This window comes from Heterodontus francisci, chromosome 3 (genome assembly GCF_036365525.1).
Source record: "Heterodontus francisci isolate sHetFra1 chromosome 3, sHetFra1.hap1, whole genome shotgun sequence".
NCBI lineage: Eukaryota > Metazoa > Chordata > Chondrichthyes > Heterodontiformes > Heterodontidae > Heterodontus > Heterodontus francisci.
The window spans coordinates 10,977,517-10,995,322 of NC_090373.1; the positions used below are offsets into that span (position 1 = coordinate 10,977,517).

Sequence of the window (17,806 nt, forward strand, 5' to 3'; positions counted from 1 at the left end):
AAATACTAATACAATTTGGCAGCACTTACACTTTCAACCTAAGATCTTAACAGAATATGAAGACATATACTTTTAAACTCTAAAGCTCAACAGTACACTCCTGTTTGACTGTTTCTCACGTGGTCGTAACAGGGTGGAAGTAAGAGGTCTAAGGTTCCCTCTCAGCCTTCACCTGGTCTTATTGCGACAGGGTTTATTTTAAACACACCCCGTTTTGAGCTCCCCCTTGGTGAACCCTTGTTCACCGTTTTCCAATTATAAAGGCAAAGAAATGAGCACAAACAGGCTCTCTTAGGTTTAAAGAAAAGTGAAATTTATTAAAAACAAACTAAAAGCTCTAATTCAGTAAATACCTACAGATACACGTCACGCCCCACACTAGCAAGCATATGAGATACATACATGCAAATAGAGACAGTAAAGAGAAGAAAAGAACGAAGTGGAAAGGTTTGAGGCAATCTCCAGAGGGTTTTTTGTGACTGTGCTTCGAGCTCGCTGTAGAGTCCTTGATTGAAGATATGGTCTCGTTTTTCATTGGGGCCCAGTATTCTTCTTAAACTTTGTTCACTGTAGGAGACTTTTCTCTCCTGGGGTTCAAGTGTCTTCAGTGGGTCTTGGAGTTCTGTGAGAAAGAGATGGGAGCAGGCAGGAGAGATGTCTTCTCAGTTCAGCAGCAAACAGCTTTCCGCCAGTTCAAAAACTGTCTCTACAATTTAAAACTCCCCAAGTTGGCCAGCAGGGTCGTCGTGACTGGTATAACTACTTCTGGCTTTGTGTATTGGTGGGTCAGGGAATGATCCTTTGTCTACAGATACTGTTAATATGCAAAAATGTCTTTCAAGCGGGGGCTTGGCTACCCTTGTATCAGGCCTTCTCTTCTTCCCAGCAACGATTTGAAATTTAATGTCCATGTGGCGAAATTAATATGCCTCATGCTTGGCAGGTGGGGGCCTGCAAGACAACCCCAAGGAGTTCCCCTATATGTTACAGGATTCCAGTGGTTTGGTTCACTTCGCCTGGGACGAATCCAAAGTGTACTTCTCTTTTCCTTAATTTCTCACCTGTCTTCCGAGGTACGAGATCTCCTGGGGATTCTCCCTCTAGTATCTGGCTAGGAAAATCCTCCAGTTCTCTTCCAACACCTCCTGAAACTGGACTGCCCAACTTGAGCATGGACTTTATTTTCAAAACAGAAATAACCCTGGTTCCTGGCTACTTTGCTCCTGAACCCAGAGCTTTCAAAGCCAACTGACTGCTAATCAACACAGTGATTTAAAAAAAACACCAGACCAAAGGCTTCTCACTACATCATCCATCTCCATAGCAATGTGGTACAGGTAGGATGTCCCAGATAGCAATTTAAACTAATTACCTCCAACTCCAAACATCTGATTTATGATACCCACATGAATAATTAATATTGCTAACAATGATACAGCAATCCATTCCAAACCTTCTGGCTACAACGCGCAATTAAACAAGTCCACCGACTGTTTTATGGCTCTCACCTCTCTTACTCGGTCTCTGTAAACACTCATGGAGAAATTGTTGAACTTTAAACCTTGGGTGGCCTGCAACCTTTTGAAGGTCTTACAGCTACACATTTAAGTCCCCAATACTAAAAGTGGCCTCTACAATATTAATACAAACCATGAATTAGATGGTCATAAAACATAAATTGAAAATAATTTGGACTTGAATGCAGGGAGTATGATCAAGAAGTTTGCAGGCAATGCAAAAACTGACCACGTGGTTCATAAAGAAGAAAAATACAGACTGCAGGGAGATATCAATGGACTAGTCAGGTTGGCGGAACTGTGGCGAAGAGCGTTCAACCCAGAGAAGTGTGAGGCAATGCATTTGGGGAAGTCTTAACAAGGCAAGAGAATACACAAAAAAATGAGGACAGAGAGATATGTAGATGAACAGGGAGACCTTGGAGGGGTGCATGTCCCTGGAGGTGGCTGGACAGGTAGATAAAGGTGGTCACGAAGACTTTTTTTTTTTGAATTGTTTCATGGGATGTGGGTATCGCTGGCAAGGCTAGTATTTTTTGCCCATCCTTAATTGCCCTTCACAACTGAATCAACCACATTGCTGTGGGTCTGGAATCACATGTAGGCCAGACCAAGCAAGGACAGCAGATTTCCTTCCCAAAGGGGGACATTAGTGAAGCAGATGGGTTTTTATGACAATTATTGATAGTAATGGTACCATTACTAAAACTAGCTTTCAATTCCAAATGTTTTGTTAACAATTTAAATTCCATCAGCTGCCACAGTAGGGTTTGGACCCATGTCTTCAGAACATTAGCCTGGACCTCTAGATTACTAGTTCAGTAACATTGCCACTACACCACTGCCCCCCCCAATATAGGATACTTGCCTTTATTAGCCACGGCATAGAATATAAGAGCTGGAGGTTATGCTGGAATTGTATAAAGCACTGGCTAGGACACAGCTGGAGTACTGTGCAGTTCTGGTCAGTGCCCACTAAAAAAGATGCGATTGCACGAGACAGGGTGCAGAGAAGATTTACGAGGATGTTGCCTGGATGGGAGAATTCTAGTTATGAGTCTAGGGTTGTTCGCTTTAGAAAAAGACACTGAGGGGAGACTTAACTGAAGTGTATAAAATTATGAGGGATCTAGATAGGGGAATGGAAAGGCTCCATTCCCCTGGGTTGAGGGTCCATAACCAGGGGGCAGAGATTTAGGACAAGAGGTAGGAGGTTTAGAAAGATTTGAAGGGAATTTTGAGGCAGAAACCCACATAACATTTAAACTACAAGGCTACCAGCCAAGAGCTGGAAAGTAGGTTCAGGCTGGATGGCTACTTGGCAGTCACGTGGACACAATGGCTGAATAACCTCTTACCGTGCCTTAAATCTCAGAATCAAGATTGCCTATCTGCAGTATAATTTTCTGTTGTCTGATTGCAAATATTTCAAAGAACAAAGAACAGTACAGCACAGGAACAGGCCATTCGGCCCTCCAAGCCTGCGCCGATCTTGATGCCTGCCTAAACTAACACCTTCTGCACTTCCGGGGCCCATATCCCTCTACTCATATATTTGCCAAGATGTCTCTTAAACGTCGCTATCGTATTTGCTTCCACCACCTCCCCTGGCAGCAAGTTCCAGGCACTCACCACCCTCTGCGTAAAAAACTTGCCTTGCACATCCCCTCTAAACTTTGCCCCTCGCACCTTAAACCTATGTCCCCTAGTAACTGACTCTTCCACCCTGGGAAAAAGCTTCTGACTATCCACTTTGTCCATGCCGCTCATAACTTTGTAAACTCATGTCGCCCCTCCACCTCCTTCATTCCAGTGAAAACAATCCGAGTTTTTCCAACCTCTCCTCATAGCTAATGCCCTCCAGACCAGGCAACATCCTGGTAAACCTCCTCTGTACCCTCTCCAAAGCCTCCACGTCCTTCTGGTAGTGTGGCGACCAGAATTGCACACAATATTCTAAGTGTGGCCTAACTAAGGTTCTGTACAGCTGCAACATGAATTTCACCACATACTTTGTGATAGCACACAAGGGTGTGGAGGGGAGTTAATTTCATAACTTTTGCCATTTTCATACTGCTTAACAGTTTTGTTTGCAGAACAGCCTTCGATCCTTTACAACAGAACAACAATGTAGACCAAGTTCACAGTAAAAAAAATTGTCAAACTATCAGAAACAACCAAAAAGTAGTGATTCTGGTTAATAAGACCACAAAAATGCAATCATAGGGTTCATTCTTCAACAGAATTAAAAAGCAGAGAATTTACACTAAACTGGGGAGGCACAGTGATTAGCACCGCAGCCTCACAGCTCCAGGGACCCGGGTTCAATTCTGGGTACTACCTGTGCGGAGTTTGCAAGTTCTCCCTGTGACCGTGTGGGTTTTCGCCAGGTGCTCCAGTTTCCTCCCACTGCCAAAGACATGCAGGTGATAGGTAAATTGGCCATTGTAAATTGCCCCTAGTGTAGTTAGGGAATATGGGGTTACTGTAGGGTTAGTATAAATGGGTGGTTCTTGGTTGGCACAGACTCGGTGGGCCCAAGGTCCTGTTTCAGTGCTGTATCTCTAAATAAAAAATAAATAAAATAAAAATCCTGTTTTGACCACAGTACTGTGAACTATTCTGGTCTCCATTAAACAATTATATAAAGGCACTGCAGAAGATGCAAAAATGATTTACTAGAATCCCACCAGAACTGACATACCCCCATCAGGAAAAAATTGAACAGACTGGGACTCTTATCTCTAGGGTGACCTGATAGAGGTATTCAAGATTATGAAAGAGTCTGATAGGGTAAACAGAGAAGATTTCAGTTGAGCAAGACCAGAATTAGGGATCTTAAGTATAAGATAGTGATTAATAAATCCATTAAGGAGTTCAGGAGAAACTTCTTTACACAGAGTGGTTAGAATGTGGAACTCGCCAGCACAGGGAGCAGTTGAGGCAAATAGCACTGATGCATACAAACAGCCACATAGAAAATAGGAGTAGGAATAGGCCATTCAGCCCTTCGGGCCTGCTCCGCCATTGAAAAAGATCATGGCTGATAGTCTAATTCAGTACCCTGTTCCCGCTTTCTCCCTTGATCCTTTTGGCATCAACATATCTAGCTCCTTCTTGAATATATTTAATGACTTGGCCTCTACTATATTTTTTTTTATTTAGAGATACAGCACTGAAACAGGCCTTTCGGCCCACCAAGTCTGTGCCGACCAACAACCACCCATTTATACTAATCCAACATTAACCCCATATTCCCTACCATTCTCCTATCACCTACCTACACTAGGGGCAATTTACAATGGCCAAGTAACCAATCAACCTGCAAATCTTTGGCTGTGGGAGGAAACCAGAGCACCCAGAGGAAACCCACGCAGTCACAGAAAGAACTTGCAAACTCCGCACAGGCAGTACCCAGAACTGAACCCGGGTCGCTGGAGCTGTGAGGCTGCGGTGCTAACCACTGTGCCACCCATAGAGCTTGGCTACCTGACCTGAACCCAACGACATGTATTGGGTTCGCGCCGGGTCGCTCTTCCGGGTCCGGCATTCAGGGCCGGACACAGTGGCAGTGCTGCCTTTTGGTCAGGGAGGGAAAGGGAAGAGTAAGAGTAAGCGTCGATAATTTCTGGTAGTCGGGTCGGACGCTGGAAAAAACCAAAGGACTCGGGCCCGGGTCGAGTTTGGGTTAGAATTGTATACTCGAGCAGGCCTTTACTCCACTGCCTTCTGCGGTAGAGAATTCCACAGGTTCACCACCCTCTGAGTGAAGACATTTATCCTCATCTCTGTTCTAAATGGCATACCCCGTATCCTGAGACTGTGACCCCTGGTTCTGGACTCCTCAGCCATCGGGAACATCCTCCCTGCATCTAGCCTGTCTGGTCCTGTAAAATTCTATAGCTTTCTACGAGGTCCCCTCTCATTCTTCTAAACTCTAGTGAATATAGGCCCAGTCGACCCAATCTCTCCTCATACGTTAATCCTGCCATCCCAGGAATCAGCCGAGTAGGAGGCAGGAGTATATTGTACAACAATGTTAAAACCATTTCTACAAATTGTTCAAAGCAACACAGTCCCATTTTCAATTAAAATGATACTTCACTGACCATTAACTTTACTTAATACTCACAAGAACTTGCCTCACACCAGAACGATCTAAATGTGCACCTTTGAACTACTCTTCACTTTACAAGTAATAGATTGAACATTTACTGCCATTGCTCTTCACCTCTTTATATAGATAAATGAAAGATAGTATATAAAAACAAAGAATCACACACAGTAGTGGTATTAAGAGTTCAAGTAGAGACTTCAAAGAACTATGAAACTGGCAGGAGATACTTTTTGTAGGACTAGAGTTTTTTCTTCTCTTGGCATCTACCTGCCAAGTCCCAACATGTATGAAATAGACTCAAACTCCGATCCCATTATACACAGTAATGCAATAATTTGGGCTTAACTGAGTACAGCTCTCAAACAATCCACTGCTTGGCTTTGTGGCCTTGGACAAAAAACAGAAATTATCTGTTCAGAGCTTTGATTCAGAGTTTTCATTTCCTCAAAACCATTATCGCTACTAATATTTGAGCAGCTCCATGCATGCAAGGAAATGGAGTTGCTTTTTATTATAATGCTACAGTTTTGAATGAACAATGCATTCTGAAAAATACTCCTGCTTGCTTTATAGTTATAACCATTTCAATACCCAATACTGTGTACTCCAAGATATTAAATTCCAATGTGTATCCTTCACACATTTACATTCCACAGGATTTTACTTTTTAAGTATAAAGTGGTAACGTTGCTTCCCACAAAGTTAAGTGCCAAAACACGTATCCGAATTGCTGTTGTGTACATAACTAGCATCAACAGAAGACATGAAAGCCTTCAACCTAAGGGCGGCACAGTGGTGTAGTGGTTAGCACCGCAGCCTCACAGCTCCAGCGACCCGGGTTCAATTCTGGGTACTGCCTGTGTGGCGTTTGCAAGTTCTCCCTGTGTCTGCGTGGGTTTCCTCCCACATGCCAAATACTTGCAGGTTGATAGGTTAATTGGCTATTATAAATTGCCCCTAGTATAGGTAGGTGGTAGGGAAATATAGGGACAGGTGGGGATGTGGTAGGGAATATGGGATTAATGTAGGATTAGTATAAATGGGTGGTTGATGGTCGGCACAGACTCGGTGGGCCGAAGGGCCTGTTTCAGTGCTGTATCTCTAAACTAAACTAAAATTCAACACCACCGACGCACAGTTGCAGCAGTATGTACCATCTACAAGATGCACTGCAGCAACTCACCAAGGCTCCTTCCAAACCTGCGACCTCTACCACCTAGAAAGACAAGGGCAGCAGATGCATGGGAACACCACCACCTGCAAGTTCTGCTCCAAGTCACACACCATCGTGACTTGGAACTATATTGCCATTCCTTCAACGTCACTGGGTCAAGATCCTGGAACTCCCTTCCTAACAGTACTGTGGGTGTACCTGCACCCCAAGGACTACAGTAGTTCAAGGCAGCAGCTCATCGCCACATTCTCAAGGGCAATTAGGGATGGGCTATAAATGCTGGCCCAGCCAGCAACGCCCATATCGCCCGAACGAATAATTCAAAAAAAATTCAAATGTATACAGTAACCATAAATTGGGAGACGAGACTGACAGATAACAAAACAAAAAACAAAATCCAAAAGTCATCTATAGGCATACAAATAGTGAAAGGGTGGAAAAAGGAGCAGTGCGGTCGATTAGGGACCGAAAAAGGGACAAATACATGAAGACAGAGGCCATGGCTGAGGTACTAAATGAGTACTTTGTATCTGTCTTTACCAAGGAAGAAGATACTGCATAATAAGTCATAAGAGGAAGAAGTAGTGAAATACTGGATGGGTTAACAATTGCAAAAGAAGTATTCGAAAAAGTAACTGCAATTAAAAGTTGATAAGTCACTACGGATGAGATGTATCCAAGGATATTGAGGGAAGTGGGAAATTAGAGGCACTGGCCATAATCTTCCAACCTTCCTTAGATACAGGGGTTGTGCCAGAAGAGTGGAGAATTGCAAACGTAACACCTTTGGTCAAAAAGGGTAGAAGGATAAACCCAGCAACTAAGGCCAGCCAGTTTAACCTCAGTGGTGGAAAAGCTTTGAGAAACGATAATCCTGGAAAAGATTAATAGTAACTTGGACAAGTGTGGATTAATGAAAGCCAACATGATTTGTTAAAGACTGATAGTGTTTGACTAACTTGAGTCTTTTGATGAGATAACAAAGGTAGCTGATGAGGTGTATGTGCTGCAGGCAATCCCCCACCTACCAAGACTGAGGCACACATTATTTCACCACATGAACATTAAAACTTAAAAACTGCAAGCCCTGACTAGAAGGACGTTTGCATAGTACTAGCAGTGTTGGAACAATGGGGACCCAGTCATTGCTTCCCCAATACACAGAAAAAGCGGTCAGACCAGTTTTAGTCACATGACTGACTGGCTGTTGCAGAGAATTTGAACTTCTAACAAAGGATTTTGAACAGAGACAAAGCCGTGTGCTCATGGAGTAAAGATCTCTCCTGGAACTGAAGCAAGACGACCTCTCTCCTACCTCCTTCCATCTCCTTCCCACGGAACTGAATCTTGTGAAAACACATGAAACTCAAAAAAGAGAGAAAAAAGTTTCCTACATGAACAAGGTTTTAAGACGACTACTGGGCCCCAACGAAAACCAAGACTACTTACAAAAGGACTACAGTGAGCTCGAAGCACCGTAACAAGATAGCGCCTCAAAGGCCTCTCGACTATATTTTCCTCTCCTTTCTGTCCCCATCTGCATGTGTAGATCACGTGTGCATGTTAGCGTGGGTACGTTGTATATCCGTAGGCGGTAACTGTATTAGAGTTTAAGTTTTAATAAAATTTCATTTTTCTTCTTCAAACCACAGAAAGCCTGTGTGAATCTGTTTCTTTGCCTTCGAATTGGAAAACTTGAGGATTCACAAAAAGGGGAGCTCAAAACACAGCATGTTTAAAATTAAACCCTGTTACACTAAGACCGGGTAAAGACAGCAACAGACCCCCAGACACATCTCTCACCTGGTCATAACAGTGTACTTTCAAAATACATTTGATAGAGTCACATAACAGGCTTGTCAGCAAAACAGAAGCCCATGGAATAAAAGGGAAAGCGGCATTATAGATACAAAGTTAGCTGAGTGACAGGAAATAGTGTTGTTACGCACAGGTATGAAATGATATGGGTGATTTCCACTTTTCACCTCTCAACTGACTGCAAATAGTGTCTTTCTTTTTTAGTTTTAGAGATACAGCACTGAAACAGGCCCTTCTGCCCACCGAGTCTGTGCCGACCATTAACCACCCATATATATACTAATCCTACACTAATCCCATATTCCTACCACATCCCCACCTGTCCCTATATTTCCCTACCACTTACCTATACTAGGGGCAATTTATAACGGCCAATTTACCTACCAACCTGCAAGTCTTTTGGCTTGTGGGAGGAAACCGGAGCACCCGGAGAAAACCCACGCAGACACGGGGAGAACTTGCAAACTCTTAAAAAGTGTTTTTGTCGCCGAGTGTTTTAAGAGTTAAACAACAGGTTCTCTCATAGGTCAGAGATAATTTTTTTTTTAATATAACCGAAAAATGTTTGCCACTTCACCCACTTCTACATCCACACGTGCAAGAAACAACAGAGTAGAGGGTAGCATGCAGTTAGTGTCCAATTGTTAAAACATTTCATGGTTTTAAAAAAAAAAGCAAGCTTTGCGGGAGGAGATCTTTCAGCGGTGCAGGCCTTAAATGTTTGTTGTCTTGAAAAAGATGAAGTGTCACAGGCTTCTTGTGGTTCCGCTTCAGTCTAAAGTCAGTGGTGGAAATCCTGGTTCACTTTCACAGATGGGAAGTTCCAAACTCACCTGGAAATTTCTATGCTGCAGTAGTTAGAAGATAATGTCAGCAAAACACCTGCTTAGCCAGAACTGAGTGGTTCTGCTGGAAAAGGTGCTCGCTTGCTGTACTCCCTTTCTCTCCCCAGAAAGATACTTTTTAAAGGTAGAAAATTGTCCAGTTGGGGTGTCAGTCAGGTGACTAAGGGCACTCTCCCCTGGGGTGATTCATACAATGCCCCAGGAACCATTGTTACATGATGGTGTCTGAATGCGGTCCATTCTGAAAAGGGGTGCTAGGTCACACCTATTATCTTCATAATGGCTGCGGAGTCAGTCGGTCTGTAAAAGTCTTTGTTAGCTCCATTCCTGCAGATAGGAGTTATTAGAATAAAATGGGCCATTTTTCATTTCAATGCGTTTTCCACAAAGCTAATTCAGACATGGATAATGCGTTTCGTCTTCAACAGACAAGCATGCTTATTAACATTGCGGGAGGGGTCACCTGACTGCTACATCTTGCCCATAGCGCAAATGTGCCCATTTCTGCAGTTCATTTCACTTTTATTCCATAATTCATCCAGTTCATTTCATATTTCATCCCTGTTACCTCCGTGAGCATGACAGAGTAGTGAACAGTTGTTTTTCACACTAGAGAAAGGCATACAATGAGATTCCTCAGCAGTTGGTACTAGGAATGCTGCTTTTCTCGATTTATATTTTTGTCCTAGTCTTGGGTATACAAGGTACAATTTCAAAATTTTGCACATGACAAAACTTGGAAGTACTATGAACTGTGAGGAAGATAACGAAACTTCGAAAGGACATAAGGAATGGTCAGACACGTGGCAGATGAAATTTAATGCAATTTGTAAGTGATAAATTTTCCTAGGAAGAATGAGAAGAGAAAATATATTCTAAAGGGTACAGAGGAGCAGAGAGATCTGGAGGTATATGTGCACACATCATTGAAGGAGGCAGGGCAGGTTGAGAAAGTGTTTAAAAAAGTATATGGGGATCCTGGGCTTTATAAATAGAGGCATTGAGTACAAAACAAGGAAGTGATGATAAACCTTTATAGAACACTGATTTGGCTTCAACTGGAGCACTGTGTCCAATTCTGGACACTGCACTTTAGAAAGGATGTGAAGGCTTTAGAGAGGGTACAGAAAACATTTGCGAATAGTTGCAAGAATGAGAGACTTCAGCTACATGGATAGATTGGAGAAGCTGAGGTTGTATTACTTCGAGCAGAGAAGCCTGAGGGGAGATTTGATACAGGTGTTCAAAATCATGAGGGGTTTAGACAGAGTAGATGGCAAGAAACTATTTCCATTGGCAGAAGAATCAAGAACCAGAGGACACGGATTTAAAGTGACTGGCAAAAGCAGCAGCATGAGGAAAAACCTTGTTCAAAATGCAGCAAGTGGTTAGGATCTGGAATGCATTGCCCAAGAGTGTGGTGAAGGCAGATTCAATTATGGCTTTCAAACGGGAACTGGCACCTGAAAAGAATTTAAAAAGTGCCAGGGGAAGGGTGGGGAGTGGGTCTAGCAGGGTTATACTGCAGAAGGCTTGAACAGACAACAGGCTGAATGGCCTCCTGCAACCATTCTATGAGAACTAGTTGCCATTGGAGATTATTTTGTAAACAGACCTTAAAACTAGTATCACCATATAAACTACATGTACAGAAATGAATAGGTCTTGAGGATTAGGGTTTTATTTGTTTGTGGGATGTGGGCGTCACTGGCTAGGCCAGCATTTATTGCCCATCCCTAACTGCCCTTGAGAAGGGTGGTGGTGAACTGTTTTAGTCCACGTGGTTATAGGTACTCCCACAGTGCTGTTAGGAGAATTCCATTTCTTCACCTTTGTAGCAGTTTGACACAACTGAGCGGCTTGCTCGGCCATTTCAGAGGGCAATTAAGAGTAAACCATATTGCTATGGGTCTGGAGTCACATGTAGGCCAGGTAAGGACATTGGTGAACCAGATGGGTTTTTAATAAATTGACAATAGTTTCATGGTCACCATTAGACTAGATTTTTAATTCCAGATTTATTAATTGAATACAAATTTCATCATCTGCTGTGGTGGGATTTGAACCAATGCCCCCAGAGCATTAGCCTAGGCCTCTGAAGTACTAGTCCAGTGACATTACCACTACATGACCACCTCCCCTCATAGCATGCTATAAAGGTATACATTTCATTGCCATAGAAATAGACAGAGTCATCCTTCTGGCATCATTAGGAGTCTTTGACTGGACAATACTAATTCATGCCAGGGTAGACAAAACACTAAAACCAGCATCAGAACAAATCAATTGAAGGATTTCTATGTTTTCAAAAAAAAAAATGTTTTTGAGTGACATTTAAAACTCCATCACTAGCTCAATAAAGCAGGATGAACAAGGCAAAACACACTGATGTCGACATGATTTATACCTGTATTTGTTCTGGTGTCCATTGGTCCAAGTTAACTGACTTTACTCGTGATATATGAACGCCAAGATTTCGATGGATCCCTGCACACCGGATACAAATAAAAACACCAAGATTCCAGGAAGCCCATCTTGGACCTACAGGGAAAATGATAGAAAAAAAAATCAATTTGAAACCTAAGATTCTTTGCACAAACTGAAGAATAATTTCCATTACTGCTTTTCTAGTCCAGTTAAGACCATTCAACCTCATCTTTTAAATGTTGCTGCAAGTCCAAAGACTGGAGTGTGGAAACAGAATCCAAACTATGCATTAAAAAAGGCCATAAAGAAAGGCAAAATGACAGGTTGTAAATCAGCCACATTCAATGTGATGACTTTCTCTCCTTCTATGGCTATTAAACTCAACGAGTAAGGTAAAACATTAAATTCAACAGGCAGTCAGCAAATTGCAACATCAGATTTCACAAAATGAATAGTTAGAGAATCAGTGAAGCCTTTTCAGCTGTGCTCGAGGGGCCTGGATGCTGTTCAGAGAACTTCACAAAAGAACATTTTAACTGCAAATGAAGGAAACAATTTTCAAATTCATGTTTATCTCGCCATCAATGCTATGACAGATGAGTGTCAGTCCCAGGATATGTACATTCATTATTCATTATTCTGCAGTTGATGAAAAGGTCTCAAATTGGCAGAGAAACCCTTTACTGCCACCCAGCAGACACTTGCTGCTCCGAAAAAAAATCACAGACCGCAACAGAATACTTCAATTTTAGTTAGAAAGAAGTGTGTATATTTGAGATAGGTGTCAATTCATTCCTTACTGATAGACCTAAAAACTCCATTGGGTAACAACTCTTGATAAATGTACAGAAATTGTATCCCAATTATTCAATCAGGGTTCATGTCAGTAATAAAATCATTAGCAATGGCACAGAATGGCTCAAATGACAAATACTAATGTCAAGATGGATTCAAATACAGATTTAATATAAAAGCAAAAGACTGCGGATGCTGGAAACAGACCTGAAACATTCATGGTTTCTCTCTCCACAGATGCTGCTGGACCTGTTGAGTATTTCCAGCATTTTCTTTTTTTTTTAATTTCAAATGCAGATTTGGAGAGTACAAGAGAAAAAAAATTCACAGTATTTGGCTCAAAACCAGAATCTAATTTTTTTCTTCTTTCATGGGATTTGAGCATCGCTGGCAAAGCCAGCATTTGTTGCCCATCCATAATTGCCCTTACGTAGTGGTGAGCCGCCTTCAACTATTACAGTCCATCTGGTATAGGTACACCCACAGTGCTGATAGGAAGGGAATATTAACAAGGGAGTCAAAGGGTTTGGGGGTAGGCAGGTAAGTGGAATTGAGACCACAATCAGATCAGCTATGATCTTATTAAATGGCGGAGCAGATACGAAGGAGCTGAACGGCCTACTCCTGCTCCTAATTCGTATGTTCGTATAAGTTCCAAGTTTTTGACCCAGCAACACTGAAGGAATGGTGATAAAGTTCCACGTCAGAATGATGTGTGACATGTAGGGGAACTTGCAGGTGATCATTTCCCATGAATCTGCTGCCTTCGTCCTTCTAGATAGTAGAGGTCCCAGGTTTGGAAGGTGCTGTCAAAAGGAGGCTTGGTGAGTTGCTGCAATGCATCTTGTACGCACTGCTGCCACTGTACGCTGGTGGCAGAGGGAGTGAATGTTGAAGACTGTGGATGGGTGCCGAACAAGCAGACTGCTTTGCCCTGGATGGTGTCAAGCTTCTCAACTGTGTTGGAGCTGCACTCATCCAGGCAAGTGGAGAGTATTCCATCACACTCCTGACTTGTGCCTTGTAGATGGTGGACAGGCTTTGGAGAGTCAGGAGACGAGTTACTCGCCCGCAGGATTCCCAGCCTCTGGCCTGCTCTTATAGCCATGGTATTCATATGACTACTCCAGTTCAGCTTCTGGTCAATGGTAGCCCCGAGGATGTTGATAGTGGGGGATTCAGCAATGGTAATGCCATTGAATGTCAAAGGGAAGATGGTTAGATTCTCTCTTGTTGGAGATAGTCATTGCCTGGCACTTGTCTGGCACAAATGTTACTTGCCACTTATCAGTCCAAGCCTGGATATTGTCCAGATCTTGCCACATTTCAGTATTTGAAGAGTTGCAAATGGTGCTGAACATTGCTGGTGATTGCACAAACACCCCCACTTCTGACCTTAATGATTGAAGGAAGGTGATTGATGAAGCAGCTGAAGATGGTTGGGCCTAGGACACTACCCTGAGGAACTCCTGCAGTGATATCCTGGAGCTTAGATGATTGACCTCCAACAACCACAACCATCTTCCTTTGCGCGAGGTATGATTCCAACCAGCAGAGAGTTTTCCCCGATTTCCATTGACATCAGTTTCGCTAGGGCTCCTTGATGCCACACTCAGTCAAATGCTGCCTTGATGTCAAGGGTAGTCACTCTCACCTCACCTCTTGAGTCCAGCTCTTTTGTCCATGTTTGAACCAAGGCTATAGTGAGGTCAGGAGCTGAGTGGCCCTGGCAGAACCCAAACTGAGCAGGTTATTGCTAAGGAAGTGCTGCTTGATGGCACTGCTGATGACACCTTCCATCACTTTACTGATGATTGAGAGTAGACTGATGGGGCAGTAATTGGCCAGGCTGGACTTGTCCTGCTTTGTGTGTACAGGACATACCTGGGCAATTTTCCACGTAGCCAGGTGATGCCAGTGTTGCAGCTAAACTGGAACAGCTTGGCTAGGAGTGCGGCAAGTTCTGTAGCACAGGTCTTCAGTACTATTGAAGGAATGTCAGGACCCATAGCCTTTACAGTATCCAGTGCTTTCAGTCGTTTCTTGACACGGAGTGAAACGAATTGGCCGAAGTCTGGCATCTGTAATGCTGGGCGCTTCATGAAGGGGCTGAGATGGATCATCAACTCGGCACTTCTGGCTGAAGATTGTTGCAAATGCTTCTGCCTTATCTTTCGCACTGAGGATGGGGATATTTGTGGCACCACCTCCTCCAGTTAGTTGTTTAATTGTCCACCATCATCCATGGCTGGATGTGGCAGGACTGTAGAGCTTAGATCTGATCCGTTGGTTATGGGATCGCTTAGCTCTGTCTATTGCATGCTGCTTATGCAGTTTGGCATGCAAGTAGTCCTGGGATGTAGCTTCACCAGGTTGACACCTCATTTTGAGGTATGCCTGGTGCTGCTCCTGGCATGTCCTCCTGCACTCTTCATTGAACCAGGGTTGGTCTCCTGGCTTGATGGTAATGGTAGAGTGGGGGATATGCTGGCCCATGAGGTTACAGATTGTGGTTGAGTACAATTCTGCTGCTGCTGATGGTCCACAGCACCTCATAGATGCCCAGTTTTGCATTGCTAGTTCTGTTCAAAATCTATCCCATTTAGCACGGTAATTGTGCCACTCAACACAATAGGTGAAAAATGTTTGCCTCAAATCCCCTCCAAACCTCCTGCCCCTTACCTTAAATCTATGCCCCCTGGTTATTGACACCTCCGCTATGGGAAAAAGTTTCTTCCGATCTACCTGATCTATGCCCCTCAATTTTGTATACCTCAATCAGGTCCCCAGTCAACCTTCTCTGCTCCAAGGAAAACAACCCCTGCCGTTTCAGTCTTTCTTCATAGCTGAAATGCTCCAGCCCAGGCAACATACTGCTGAATCTCCTCTACACCCTCTCCAGTGCAATCACATCCTTCCTATAGTGTGGTGACCAGAACTGTACACAGTACTCCAGCTGTGACCTAACTAGTGTTTTATACAGCTCCATCATAACCTCCCTGCTCTTGTATTCTATGCCTTATCTAATAAAGGCAAGTATCCCATATGCCTTCCTTACCACCTTATGTACCTGTGCTGCTGCCTTCAGTGATCTATGGACAAGTACACCAAGGTCCCTCTGACCCTCTGTACCTCCTAGGGTCCTACCATCCATTGTATACCCCCTTGCCTGGTTCGTCCTCCCAAAATGCATCGCCTCACAGTTCAGGATTAAACTCCATTTGTCACTGCTCCGCCCATCTTACCAGCCCATCTATAATCATCCTGTAATCGAAGGCTTTCCTCCTCACTATTTACGACACCAATTTGTGTGTCATCTGCGAACTTACTGATCATACCTCCTATATTCACGTCTAAATCATTAATGTACACTACAAACAGCAAGGGTCCCAGCACCAATCCCCATGGTACACCACTGGTCACAAGCTTCTATTCACAAAAACAACCCTTGACCATCACCCTCTGCCTCCTGCCACTAAGCCAATTTTGGATCCAATTTGCCAAATTGCCCTGGATCCCATGGGCTCTTACCTTCTTGACCAAACCCATGCTGGACCTTATCAAAAGCCTTCCTAAAGACCACTGCTTTACCCTCATCTACACAACTAGTCACCTCGAAAAATTCCATCAAATTTGTTAGACATGATCTCCCTCTGAAAAAGCAATACTGACTATCCTTGATTAATCCCTGCCTCTCCAAGTGGAGATTAATCCTACCCCTCAGAATTTTTTCCAATAGCTTCCCTACCACTGATGTTAGACTTGCTGGCCTGTAATTACCTGGTTTATTCCCGCTACCCTTCTTGAATAATGGTAGCGCATTCACTGACCTCCAATCCTCTGGTACCTCTCCTGTGGCCAGAGAGGATCTGAAAATGTGTGTCAGAGCTCCTGCTATCTCCTCCCTTGCCTCACATAACAGCCTGGGAGACATCTCATCTGGGCCTGGGGCTATATCCACTTTTAAGCCTGCTAAAACCTCCTCCCTTTCAATGCTAATATGTTCAAATATATCACAATCCCCCTCCCTGATCTCTACACCTACATCGTCCTTGAACACAGATGAAAAGTAATCATTTAAAACCTCATCTACGCCCTCCGGCTCCACACACAGATTGCCACTTTGGTCCTTAACGGGCCCTACTCTTTCCCTGGTTATCCTTCTGCCCTTAACATTCTTCTAAAACGCCTTGGGATTTTCCTTCATCTTGCCTGCCAGTGAATTATGCCCCCTCTTTGCTCTAATTGCTTTAAGTAGCCCCCCACACTTTCTATACTCCTCTAGGGCCTCTGGGGTTTTCAGCCCTCTGAATCTGCCATAAGCTTCCTTTTTTTCCTTTTCCAATCCTCTATAACCCTGGACATCCAGGATTCCCTAGACTTGTTGATCCTACCCTTCACCTTTACGGGAACATGTTGGCTCTGAACTCTCGATTTCCTTTTTGAATGACTCCCACTGATCTGATGTAGACTTTCCAACAAGTAGCTGCTCCCAGTCCACTTTGGCCAGATCCTGTTTTATCATACTGAAATTGGTCTTCCCCCAATTCAGTACCTTTATTTCCAGCCCGCCTTTGTCCTTTTCTATAACAACCTTAAATCTTAGAGTTATGGTCACTATCCCCAAAATGCTCCCCCACTGACACTTCCACCACTTGCCCAGCTTCATTCCCCAAGATTACGTCCAGTACCACCCCTTCTCTTGTAGGACTTTCTACGTGCTGGCTCAAAAAGCTCTCCTGGATGCACTTGAAGAATTTCACCCCCTTTAAGCCTGTACTGTAAGCTCTTTAAGTGTACCACTGTATGAGATCACTTGCTTATATTCAAGTGAATAAGCTAATTTACTTTAATGTGGTCTATTTGCTGAAGAGCTCTCCATTGTAAATTGATGCATGGATCACAGATTTTACTTAAGATTCAAAACTGGAGTTTTCATATTTGGGCTCATACTGAATTGTCATCCTACAATTTTCAGTTTAATCATTCCAAAATTTGTCTCAGAAGCAAACTGATCGAGGTTAGTTGATAGCCCTCTCTAACATGAATAGGTAAGTGCAGTATTTTTGTTTGTCAGCTGAATTAATTTCTTGGAGCATAATGAATATTATCT

The 17,806-nt window shown here is 43.4% G+C and overlaps 1 protein-coding gene across 6 annotated transcripts in view; it reads right to left on the minus strand.

Moving 5' to 3' along the window:
- smap1 (small ArfGAP 1) overlaps nucleotides 1-17,806 on the minus strand; it is a 355,453-nt gene that overhangs the window by 296,674 nt on the left and 40,973 nt on the right. For all 6 annotated transcript variants that reach the window (XM_068020121.1, XM_068020119.1, XM_068020123.1 and 3 more), the window contains exon 2: nucleotides 11,879-12,012. In XM_068020121.1, the coding sequence (XP_067876222.1) occupies nucleotides 11,879-12,012 (134 nt within the window). The remainder of the gene's footprint in view (nucleotides 1-11,878; nucleotides 12,013-17,806) is intronic.